We start from the raw sequence: 12,458 nt of genomic DNA on the forward strand, positions 1-12,458 counted from the left end.
TACTACCTCCTGGGTTCAAGGGATTCTCCTGCCTCAGCCTCCCAAGTAGCTGGGATTATAGGTATGCACCTTACCCAGCTAATTTTTTTGTATTTTTAGTAGAGATGGGTTTCACACGTTGGCCAGGCTGGTCTTGAACTCCTGACCTCAGGTGATCGGCCTGCCTCAGCCTCCCAAAGTGCTGGGATTAAGGTATGAGCCACCATGCCTGGCCTAATTTTTGTATTGACACTTAGGCATATGTTTTAAAAATCACTTGCATTTATATTGATCTGTTTCTCAAAAGAAATGGAGATAGCTATTTTATTACCATGTGAAGCAACACTCCAGCTGAAAGGAAAGTGGCTTAGCCGACTTGCTCGCCCATCTAACCCGCAGCTGGGACTGTGGAATGTTGGTTCAAAGAAGAGAAAACATTGCCTTCAGGAGCCCATTGTCCTACATCAATAATCCTCAAGGATTAGTGAGTAGCAGAGTCACCTGGAGAGTTTGTTAACATTCATACTGCTGGGCCTGCCCCTTGTTTCTGAGTTGCTACTTCTCAGGTAGGGCAAGATAACTTCTATTTCTAACAAGTTCTCAAGTGATGCTGAGGCCGCTGGTCCAGGGCCCACATTTTGAGAACCACTGCTCAAGATCCAGCTCTTCTGGATATGGAGAGGGCAAGTGGAGGCACAGAGGGGTGACATCAGCCACTCCAAGGCTTTGCAGCTAATTAAAGGCAGCAATGAAGCCAGGAGCCACTTCTCCTGCCCAAAAGCTGAGTGCTCAGTCACTTTAGTTTTTATTCTTTTATTTTTTTCTGGGATAACATTCAGATGTTACCAAATCAGTCACTTTAGTTTTTAATCCTCACTATCATGCTAACATCTATCACTCGCATAGCATTTTGTGGCATGTAAAGCGTTTCCACCTCTCCCAGGACATTTTAATTTTCATCTTCATAACTGCCCCAGGAGATAGAAGGGCAGTTATCATCATCTAGAGATGTAGGAACTGAGGCTTATGGACATTTGATGATGTGCCCAAAGTCAAACAAGTATAGTTTGTCAAGATAGAAATTCAGGTAGGCCTTCTAATTCCAAATCTGGTTGTCCATTCTCTGAAGCTGACTTCATTTGTCAGAATAATGAGCAACTTACTATGAGCCAGGCCTTGTGCTGAGCACTTTACCTATATTAACTTACTTAATCCTCACAACAATTCTACATAGGTTCTAGTATTATACCCATTTTACAGATGAGAAAACTGAAGGACAGAGAGGTTAGGTAAGCTGCCCAAGGTAACACAGTAAGCAAGTAGTGAAACCAAGATTTGAATCCAGTGAATACAGCTTCAGAGCCCCCATTCTTATGGAATATAACATTTATCTGGTTCAGGGTGAGCTAGGCATGACTATTTGCAGAGTAAAGCCTGGCATTCAGTTGAGACACTCACTTTGACGGCATACTCTTTGCCATTCTGCAGGCTCACGGCACCTTGAACTTTGGCATAGGCTCCCTCTCCAAGCAATTCAGAGGTCAGCTTGTACATATCTAGAGGTGAAATGGATGAGAGGAATAACAAGATGAGTCACCCCATTGCAAGCTCAGATGGGAAGAACTTCTGTGGCTCAGCTTCCCTGATCAGACGACACAGGCACTAAGTGACGAGGCAGACACGTAGCTTTCCCAGCCACCTCAGGACCCAGTTTCTCAAGAACGAGACTACATACGTGGCATCCTGTTCCTCATTTTAGATGTGAGGTCAGCAAAAGGGTCTCAATTCAGCACATACTTCCTGAACATCTACTATGTGCCAGACAACAAAACAGAGTAAGGAATAAAATAAAGGCCAGGTGCAGGGGCTTACACCTGTAATCCTAGCACTTTGTGAGGCCAAGGCAGGAGGACTGCTTGAGGCCAGGAGTTCAGAACCAATCTGGCCAACATAGCAAGACCTCATCTCTCTTTTTTTTTTTTTTTTTTGACCTCATCTCTAATATATTAATATATATGCATGATCCCTCTCCTCTAAGGGTTGCAGTCCAGTGGGGAAGACAGACACATACACAGGTGACCCCAGAATAAACCAGGCATTGGTAAAAATACTATCACAGAGGGACAAGGTACAGTTAAAAAAAAAAAAAAGTAGGGGGAAGAAAGGGCTTAATCTGTTCAGAGAATCTGGAGGATCCTCAGAGAAAGGATATGATTTGGATGAATATTCATTTACTCATTTACTGACCACCGATTATGTGTCAAGCTCTGTGTAAGCATTGGCAATACAAAGGAGATAAAACGCTATTCTATTTTATACCCCACACAATGGAAGTCATTGGAGGCTTCTGAGAAGTCTCCAGAAGTCACCCACAGGAAATAAGAGACAGAAGTAGGATGCAAAGGATGCCTTGAGGTTTTTAGGGTACTGAGTCATAGTGGTTCTAACAGAGTAATAGACCTGGGTTAAAGGAACATCTAGGTGACCTGCCCAAGCTCACAAATAGCACAGCTCTTTGAGCCCCTTCCAAAGGAAGCCACATCTCCATCACAGCACTATCTGCCTGACCTCATCCCCACTCCATGCTTCAGCCTCTTGAGGCACCTACCACTGAAACCCACAGCCTCAGCAGAAGACGTTTCAACCATGAATTAGATTTTATCATTCTCAGTCAGGAGAAGTCCTGTCATTGGCCAAGCTGTCCTTAAAAAACAGGAAGTACTCTCTTGTGTTAATTGAAAGAGCAAAAGAGCTGTTGATTAGGAAACTATTCTAAAACCCTTGGGATCTTTATCTGTCCCCCATCCCCATACACACACACACCCCTGCTGTTTGAGTTAAAGGCAAATTTAAAAAACCCTGCTGAAAGTACCTTCTTTGTTCCATCACGGTTTGGTCTTTCGGTTGTTTGTAAGAACAGATGGTACACTGTTATTTGTAAGTATTTTAAATGTCACGCTTCTCACAATGGACACATTGGCATTAGCCCTTTACACATATCAGGATAGGTAGGTGGCTGGAGGTCCAGTATTCCCGACACATAAAGTGTTTGCTATTGGAGCCACTCTATACAGCAGCCAATTCACTAGTGTGTCTGGAAGGCTGGAAGGAGGGATCAGGAGGGAAGCTACTTCAGACCTCACAATGAAAAAAAACAAAACAGATGAAGCAGGGTATGCTACTCCTAGAAGTAGCTACTGATCTTTTTGGTGCTTTGCACAAGTGTCCAATGATTTGTTTTACCCCATCACACGCCCAGTGATAACAGGACCTGCACTGAGCCTAGTGCCTTGCACATAGAGAGTGTCCAAAAATGTCTGATGACCCAACATGTGTCTACTGAGCTCTTTAAAATGTAGTCTTTAAACTCATTACTCTTTAAAATGTAGTCAAACACAAAGCCAGATGCTATGGTTCATGCCTGTAATCCTGGCACTTTGGGAGGCTGAGGTGGGTGGATCACTTGGGATCAGGAGTTTGAGACCGGCCTGACCAACATGGTGAAACCCCAACTCTACTGAAAATATAAAAAAATAGCCGGGCATGGTGGCACGTACTTGTAATCCCAGCTATTCGGGAGGCTGAGGCAGGAGAATTGCTTGAACCTGGGAGGTGGAGGTTGCAGTGAGCCAAGATCACGCCAGTGCAACCCAGCCTAGGCAACAGAGTGAGACTCTGTCTCAAAAAATAAAAAAAAAATTTTAAATTAATAATAAAAAATGTAGTCAAACACATACAGCATAAGTAGCTGTAATCTGAGAGATGAATTCTCTGCTTGTAGGAGACTGAAGTTTCATTTGCAGCCACGGCCTTTGGTGTGTCTCTCTTCCTCTTATATGGTTCTCTCTCTCAGCAGCCCCTCCAGGAATAGCTGAGGGAAGAATCATATCTGAAAAAAGGGTGGGAGACCCCAGGCAATAACACTGATAGATGGGTCTTCCTGCTCCCTGACAAGGTACCTGAGCCATTCACAGGCAGCCAGTGCATCATCTGAGAGCTTTTTCTATCCTCACTCTCTTTCTGTAATGTCCTGTGTAAACTCCCTCATCCCCGTCTTATCTCCCTACCACACAGATAACCACCAGCTGGCTCTAACTTGATGCATCCTGCTATCCCTGCGGCCCCCAGGATGCTCCTCCTATGCTTGGGAAGCTGCAGGCCCAGATGTAGGGGATTTGTGTGACCAACCTTCAAACTTTCCTGGCAAGGAGTCAGCGGCCCGGGCCCTCCGCTTCTTCTTCCTCCTCCTGTCACCATCTTCGATGGGAAGGGGTTCGCTGCTGCCCATCTCTGGGAGATAAGAGGAGATGTAAGGGAAACATCACTGTACTGATCAAGCTGTAAATTTACCCAGAAGGAAAAAAAAAACAAGGTAGTGGGGGGAGGACCCAGGAGCTTTACACTGATGGTTTTTAAATATCTGTGAAGACTATTGATTTGTTTTGACCTAGGAGGAAAAACTAAAGGCAAAACCATTATGGGAGATCATTAACTGTGGAAAGGAGCTCAGACAGGCAGGCTAGATTAAAAGAGGGCAGCTGAAGCCTGCTGTAACCGAGCTCATTAGCACATGGATTTAGATCTGCCACCCGTCAAACCATATTCCCCAAACAGAACAATGACTCCATAGGCAGAACCCCACCTGTGACATCCTCCAGCCTCAGGACCAGAAAGACAAAACCGAGGGAGCTAGGCAAGAAGGGGTTGGGAGTGGGCCATCCAGATGAGTCGTAGGCTCAGCAACATTGCTATGGATGTGCATAGGGCACAAAAGGCCTGGAGTGGAAATGGCTTCTGTGAAGGTAGCCATAGGGCTGGGGCTGGGATTCAAAATGGCCCCAAATTACTTTATGTCCAAGAGCACGGACCTGAGTGCCCATGGAGCCTATGGCATCTTCTCTTCGCACAGCTCCTCCATCAGCAGGACCCATTCAGGAGTCTGCAGTTGACAAGTCTGCAGCAGGCTGCTGGATGAGGTCACTTATTGCAAAAACCTTATTATCTCCATCGGCAAGCACCTGGCTCCCCATCTGAAAGGGAGGATTTGTGGGGCAGGCATTCAGACACTGCACAGATTGGGCAGAAAAGGGTCGGATGAAAAGAATAAGCAGGACACTGAGATGGGAAAGAGAAAAGGAGGAACAGTGAACCAGTGCCCAATCAGAGTCCTGTTCCTAACACACTCTAGTATGGGCCTTTCCCTGTTAAAGATAAATTACTTATAGAACATGTCATGCCCCTGATCCAGAGTGGAGCCTTAATACTCTTTGCCTGCAGTTAGAAATAATAAGATTTCTCTGAAGTCTCTGGGTCTAAATCCCCACCAGGGTGATTAAACCTTTACATCCTTCTAAAATAGAGGCACTCGAGTGCTGATGGGGCATACGACGTGAGAGACTTTTAGACCAACCTTCAATAAACACAGGCTCTGGGTTGTTGGTATTTTTCTTTTTTTTTTTTTTTCTGAGCTTTTAAAATGGAAGCTGGCTCTTTGCCCATTGAGGGGAAAGGCCCACTCTCTTCTCAGAGGATCCGGCTGCATACAATCAGAGAAACAGCAAGTCTGCTAGGAAGATTGATTAGCACCCATACAGGTCCATACACTGTTCTCAGAGGCAAGTACATGACAGCCATCAGGAGAAAGCACACAGGATGGCACTTCAACACCACAATCCAGAAAGCACAGTTACACAGCCAAGTGTCTGACAGCTCAATTTAGGCACATTCTTCCATCCACTTTGGGAATCTGATGACAGCACGTTTTTAATTATAGTTTAGAATGGAGAACAGATAAACACATGGATAAAAGAAATCCACAGAGGATCTTAAAATACAACCTAGCCAACAGCTTCAAACACAAGATATATCTGGGGACTGCAACACCTTATGAATCCAAAGAATATCTGGCTGGGTATGGTGGCTCATGTCTGTAATCCCAGCACTTTAGGAGGCCAAGGCAGGCAGATCACTTGAGGTAAGAAGTTCAAGACCAGCCTGGCCAACATGGTGAAACCTGTCTCTACTAAAAATACAAAAATTAGCCGGGTGTGGTGGCAGGTGCCTGTAGTTCCAGCTACTCGGGAGGCTGAGGCAGGAGAACTGCTTGAACCTGGGATGTGGAGGTTGCAGTGAGCCAAGACCATGCCACTGCACTCCAGCCTGGGCGACAGAGCAAGATTCCGTCTCAAAAAATCAAACAACAAAAACAAATCAGCACCTCAACACCCACCCTTGTCAAGGTAAATTAAAGGAAAAAAGCTTCCCAAATGTATAATATAATAAAAAATTCAACAGAAACAAAACACAGGATCGCTCATCTTCAGGAGCTCAGGGAGGGGGTGCCAGCCATCGGGTCAGCAGGCTGAGGAGGAGGAATCAGTCTCTCTCTCTTGCCCTGACCTTGAGTGCAGTCCAGTGGCAACCCATGTCCCCATCTATTTTCTCATCAGCACCGCAAGCCCCGTGCAGAGGAAACAGATTTGGATTTCAGCTCCTTCTCCTTCCCCTGTCCACACTCTGATGGAGGGCCTGAGGACAAGCAAAACAGCCGAAAGGCAGGCAGAGCAGAGGAGCAGCAAGAGGGCTGGCGGCATTATAATGCACAGGGGACACTCAGGCACACGACTCTAACGAGAAAACCCTGTTAGCCACAATTCATACTTAGTCTTTACCACGGCAGGGCTGAGGGAGCCTCCTGTGCGAGAAGCATACCTCCCAGCACTGCCGCACACTCAATATTAGATTTTATGGCCTCACACACACACAAAGATAGAGTACCTGGTATATTCTGCATGGATTTCAATGAAAGAGGGTACACCAGAAGGGACAAATGGTTAAGACTTCCCTTGGAAACAGAACTTGGAGGAGAGTTGTTTCTGAAACTAGGAAGGAAAAAATGTAGGAAGATGGGTGAAGTGAAAGAAACATGCTTAACTTCCCTGGTTACACAGGGGGAAGTGAGAGGCGTCATAATCTCACCAAGGGGTTGCTAATTTTTGTGGCACCATTACTATGCAGGGGACAAGGAAAGGGGACACTCAAACAGACACTAGTCAGCTTTAACACATGACGGAAGAAAGAAGCCATTTGTAAAGTCAGCTTAATCAAAGGACAGTCTGTAGTGAGACTGAAAGGGGCTAAGGTATTCTTTCTCCAAGGGTCTGATGGGAGGGGAGGCTGGGCCACAGCATGCAGGTGGCAGCGTCTTGCACCACTGCAATGAAACTGGCAGGTGAGGCCTGCTAGGGTGCCAGCAAGGGATCCCCCACAGGCCTCAGACAGGACTGGGGGCCTGGGAGTCCCAGAGGCAAAAGGTCATGACTCCATTCCATCTTCTCCCTCTGTTCTGATTCTGGGATCACAGCAGCCTCAGAGCTGTTACTAAATCTCCTGTGGCAGGAACCACAAGAAGAAGGACATGGAAGGGGAGAAGGAAGTGTGTGCTGGAGAAAGAGCAAGTAGGAGGAAAGGACTGGATGGGAATGGGGAGCAGTGTGCAGAAAGCGGACAAAGGTGGGCTGCACTCAGGGCCCCCAAGCACAAACACAGCCCACAAGGCTCTCCAACCCCCAGACCCTGTCTACCTTCCAGGCTCGGCACCCAACACAGCCATTGTCTCATGGAAAAATGAAACTAGTGGCTAGTTCCACTTGCAGTTCAAGGGATCCCACACGTGCTTTTCCTTGAGAAAAGTGCTATACTTTGGTTTGCTGCAGAAGTGCTTTATGGGCATTCCTATTTTGTTACACAGAATATTAAAGAAACCTATACTCAGGGTTGGAATTCAACAAAACTGGTAATTTTTGCTGCTTCATCAAGGACATTCAAAGCCGGGTGTGGTGGCTCGTGCCTGTAATCCCAGCACTCTGGGAGGAGAAGGCGGGTGGATCATCTGAGGTCAGGAGTTTGAGACCAGCCTAGCCAATATGGCAAAACTCCATCTCTACTAAAAATATAAAAATTAGCTGGGAGTGGTGGGAGATGTCTCTAATCTCAGTTACTCAGGAGGCTGAGGCAGGAGAACTGCTTGACCCCGGGAGGTGGAGGTTGCATTGTGCCAAGGTCATGCCACTGTACTCTAGCCTGGGCAACAACGTGAGACTCCATCACTCAAATGGAGTCTGAGAGAAAGCAAAACAAAAACCTGAGAGAACATAGTGGAGAATACGATGGCTACTAGCACAGTTCAGCATCACCACCTTGACCAAGGCACCAATAGTCTTACCCATTGTTGCTTTGCAACAACAGACAGCATCTTAGTACTATTACAAAAATCATTTTGACTGCACAGATTCCTGAAAGAGTTTTGGGGACCCCCATGGTCTGCAGTGTACACTGCAAACCACTGGCCTAGGTGACGGGGAGGGACTGGGTATGCCTGGAGCTGTGCCTGGGTGCCATGGAATTGACTGTGATGCGAAGAGCAAACTGGAGGCTAGAGAGAGAGTGAGGGCTGAAAGAGGCTGCTGTAACAGCCCGGGGCAGGGCGAGAAAGGCCTACAACTGAGACAGGGAGAGCAGGGACAGCAAGGAAGGGGAAGTGAGGTGTGAAACAGAATGAGGTAATGAAGCCATCGGGGTAGCACTGGCCCTAGTTCTACCAAATTACTGAAGAAGGTCAAGGGGGCAAAAACCACTGCCCTCCTTGAAGGAAGGGATGTTCTGATTCCTTTCTATCCCCACTGCCTAGTATGCAGCCAGGCAGAGGCGGGCCTCATATACTTATGATTACATATTTATTAACCAAAGTTAATAAGAAACATAAGAACAGTAGGACCATCAAAGAAGGGGAGAATTAAGGAAGGGGAGCTGGCTGGGGAAGGGAAGCAGGGAAAGACAATGGCACTGCCAGGGAGCTTCAGATGAAGAAGGGGAACACACAGCAGCCAGGGACTAGGAGAACCCACTGGCCAGGCTAAAACCACTCTCACTCAGCCCTCATCTGATCCAAATCTACAAATGAGGCATTATTCATAATCTCCCAAGTGTGACAACACCTCCGGTGACAGTGTAACACAGAACACTTCAATGTCATCATATATATCACATATATATATAAAAGTTAAAAAAAATCCTGAAAAGATACATCTCAAATTATTATTATTATTTTGAGACAGAGTTTCGCTCTTGTTGCCCAGGCTGGAGTACAGTGGCATGATCTTGGCTCACCACAACCTCTACCTCCCGGGTTCAAGTGATTCTCCTGCCTCAGCCTCCCGAGTAGCTGGGATTACAGGCATGCGCCACCATGCCAGGCTAATTTTATATTTTTAGTAGAGGCAGGGTTTCTCCATGTTGGTCAGGCTGGTCTCAAACTCCCGACCTCCCAAAGTGCTGGGATTACAAGCATGAGCCACTGCGCCCGGCCCAAATTATTATTATTTTTTGAGATAGGGTCTTGCTCTGTCACCCAGGCTGGAATGCAGTGGCATAATCTCGGCTCACTGCAGCCTCTGCCTCCCAGGTTCAAGCAATCCTCTTGCCCTAGCCTCCCAAGTAGCTGGGACTATAGGCAGGTACCACTATACCTAGCCAGTTTTAAAATTCTTTGTAGAGACAGTCTTGCTGTGTTGGCCAGGCTGGCCAAATTATTAGCAATGGTTATTTGGGGAGGGACAGTGTCTAATTCTTCTCTATCCCCACTGCCTAGTATGGAGGCAGGCAGAGCAGCAGCTTCACATACTTCTGTTGTATTTTATCTTGTTTTGTTATGAAGTAGTTGTTTTAATTTCACAATTAAATGATCTGGTCAGGCATGGTGGCTCATGCCTGTAATCCCAGCACTTGGAGAGGCTGAAGCAGGCAGATCACTTGAGGGTCAGGAGTTTGAGATCAGCCTGGCCAACACGGTGAAACCCTGTCTCTACTAAAAACACAAAAATTAGCCGGGTGTGGTGGTACAGACTGGAATCCCAGTTACTCAGGAAGTTGAGGCAGGAGAATCGCTTGAATCCAGGAGGCAGAGGTTGCAGTGAGCCAAGACTGTACCACTGCACTTCAGCCTCAGTGACAGAGGGGAACTCGGTCTCAAAAAAAAAAAAAAGTAAATAAATATGTTTTAGTTACCATATGTTTTCCTTATGATCCTCTGCTGTGTCATTCTGTAGAAATGTGTTCCTCTTACTAAGCATTATTTGAGACATGCCAGGGCAGCTCCGCTCATCCCAGCTGCTCAACTAAGTGCTGAAAACCATGATCTGTTAGATGGTCTCTTACCCGCCCCTTCCTCTGGACATATCAGATCATTTCAATTTGAAGTAATCTAAAAGGATAACTAAAATGTACACCCAATCTTACCTATAGGTTTTTCCAACTTTTTGGAAGATATCCTCTGTAAACTTGAAATCCCAAATGAAATAAAGCCCCTGTCAGGGAGTTGGTGTCTTCCAGCTACACGAAGTGTCTCAATGGTCTTTGTACGTAGCCAGCAATCTTCAGTTCTCCATTGCCCTCTGACATGTAAACTTTGAAAAAGCAGAAACAGAAAGGAAATCAAAATGCTGATTTTTTAAAAGGACCAGAGAAGATAAAGATCAATCTGAATGTGCCCCGAACCTATGAGTTACCCCACTAAGTAGATATATACACAGCAATCACAGATTTCCCGTCTTTAAAATCAGACATTTAAATTTAATTTTCTTTAGAGACAGAGTCTTGTTATGTTGCCCAGACTGGCCAAATTATGAACAATGATTATTTGGGAAGGGGCAGTGTCTAACTCCTCTCTATCCTCACTGCCATTAAGCATTGGAAGATTTAGCAAAGGTCTGAGTTAAATTTTTCAGATTCTGTTTCCATTATGGAATTCCATACCCAAAAAGATATAACTGGACCTGGATGATAGAGATGGACATCTCTGCTCTGAGAAGTCTCATGCCAAAGGGAAAAGTTGACAGGCCAGGCGTGATGGCTCATGCCTGTAATCCCAGCATTTTGGGAGGCTGAGGCAGGTGGACTAACTGAGCTCTGGAATTCAAGACCAGCCTGGGCAACATGGTGAAACCCATCCCTATAAAAATACTAAAATTAGCCAGGCATGGTGGCATGCACTTGTAGCTTGCCATCACACCTGGCTTGGGGGGCTGAGGCGGGAGGACTGCTTGAGCCCAGGAGGTCGAGGCTGCAATGAGCCAAGATCATGCCACTGCACTCCAGCCTGGATGACAGAGCAAGGCACTCCTCTACTACCCACATATTTAGAGAAATGACCTCTGGCTCTCTCATTTAGTGGCCAAGTCCAAGTCTCACAGGCAAGAGGTAACAGAGCCCAAAAGATAACATACACGCTGAGAGCAGCAGGTGGCATGAATGAGAACAAGGTTTTGTGTTGAATACATAATTATTGCTATTTTTCAGTCTGATGATTTCATTTTCTCTATGTTTGCTGTTATATACCACAAATCTAGCTATCAAAAGTCAAAACTGCTTTGTCAACTTCTCTATGAAATAAACACGCATTTCCCCTTTTCCTGGTGGAAAAGCTCTGAAAATGCAGTTGAAATCTGAATTCTGGGCATTTTTTTTTTTTTTTGAGACGGAGTTTTGTTGTTGTTACCCAGGCTGGAGTGCAATGGCGCGATCTCGGCTCACCGCAACCTCCTCCTCCTGGGTTCAGGCAATTCTCCTGCCTCAGCCTCCTGAGTAGCTGGGATTACAGGCACGCGCCACCATGCCCAGCTAATTTTTTCTATTTTTAGTAGAGACAGGGTTTCACCATGTTGACCAGGATGGTCTCGATCTCTTGACCTCGTGATCCACCCACCTCGGCCTCCCAAAGTGCTGGGATTACAGGTGTGAGCCACCGTGTCCGGCCAATTCTGGGCCTTTATGCCAAAATTTCTAAAAAGCCTTTCTAACTGGAAGTTGGGTGTATTTTACCATTATCACAAACCACATGAACCAAATGGGACTTGTTCCCAACCCCCACCTACTGCCTCCTTCCTCCGATTTCTCTTCTTCCCTATCAGATCACGTCATCCTGCCAGCTACCTAGCCACAGAACCTTCAAATCATTTCTAATGTCTCTCTTTCTCCTTCATCCTCGTCAGTGTCAAATGCTCACACTGGCAGGCTTTCCCTTGATCTGATGAGTAGCTCCTGGAAAAATAACTCCTATTTATCCTTCAAGACCCACTGCAAGTTACTGACAATAGTCCAGCAAGTTATGGAAGCAGTCTTCTTCTTTTTTGGTGCGGGTGGGGAACGGGGGATAGGATCTCACTCTGTTGCCCAGGCTGGAGTGCAGTGGTGTGATCTTGGCTCACTGTAGCCTTGACCTCAAGCGACCCTCCCACCTTAGTCTCCTGAGTAGCTGGGACTACAGGCACACACCACCACCACACCTAGTCAATTTTTTTTTTTTTTAATAGTCGGGGTCTCGCCATGTTGCCCAGGCTGGTCTTGAACTCCTGGGCTAAAGCAGTCTTCCCATCTCGGCCTCCCGTAGTGCTGGGATTATAGGCGTGAGCCATCGCACCTGG

General features: G+C 46.3%; 1 protein-coding gene across 8 annotated transcripts in view; it reads right to left on the minus strand.

Annotated features, from left to right (window-relative positions):
- MKNK1 (MAPK interacting serine/threonine kinase 1) overlaps positions 1-12,458 on the minus strand; it is a 42,076-nt gene that overhangs the window by 20,560 nt on the left and 9,058 nt on the right. For 3 of the 8 annotated variants that reach the window (XM_012434796.3, XM_012434795.3, XM_012434797.3), the window contains exons 2-4: positions 10,276-10,442; positions 4,168-4,269; positions 1,438-1,535 (exon numbers count right to left, since the gene is read on the minus strand). In XM_012434796.3, coding sequence (XP_012290219.1) covers positions 1,438-1,535; positions 4,168-4,267 — 198 coding nt within the window. In that variant the 5' untranslated portion in view covers positions 4,268-4,269; positions 10,276-10,442. Of the gene's footprint in view, positions 1-1,437; positions 1,536-4,167; positions 4,270-6,756; positions 7,044-10,275; positions 10,443-12,458 lie in introns of those variants that run through there. The other 5 variants (XM_012434792.2, XM_064372308.1, XM_012434789.3 and 2 more) reach the window with 4 other exon arrangements.

Source organism: Aotus nancymaae, unplaced genomic scaffold, assembly GCF_030222135.1.
Source record: "Aotus nancymaae isolate 86718 unplaced genomic scaffold, 86718_ANA_hifiasm-v0.15.2.pri h1tg000007l, whole genome shotgun sequence".
Lineage (NCBI taxonomy): Eukaryota > Metazoa > Chordata > Mammalia > Primates > Aotidae > Aotus > Aotus nancymaae.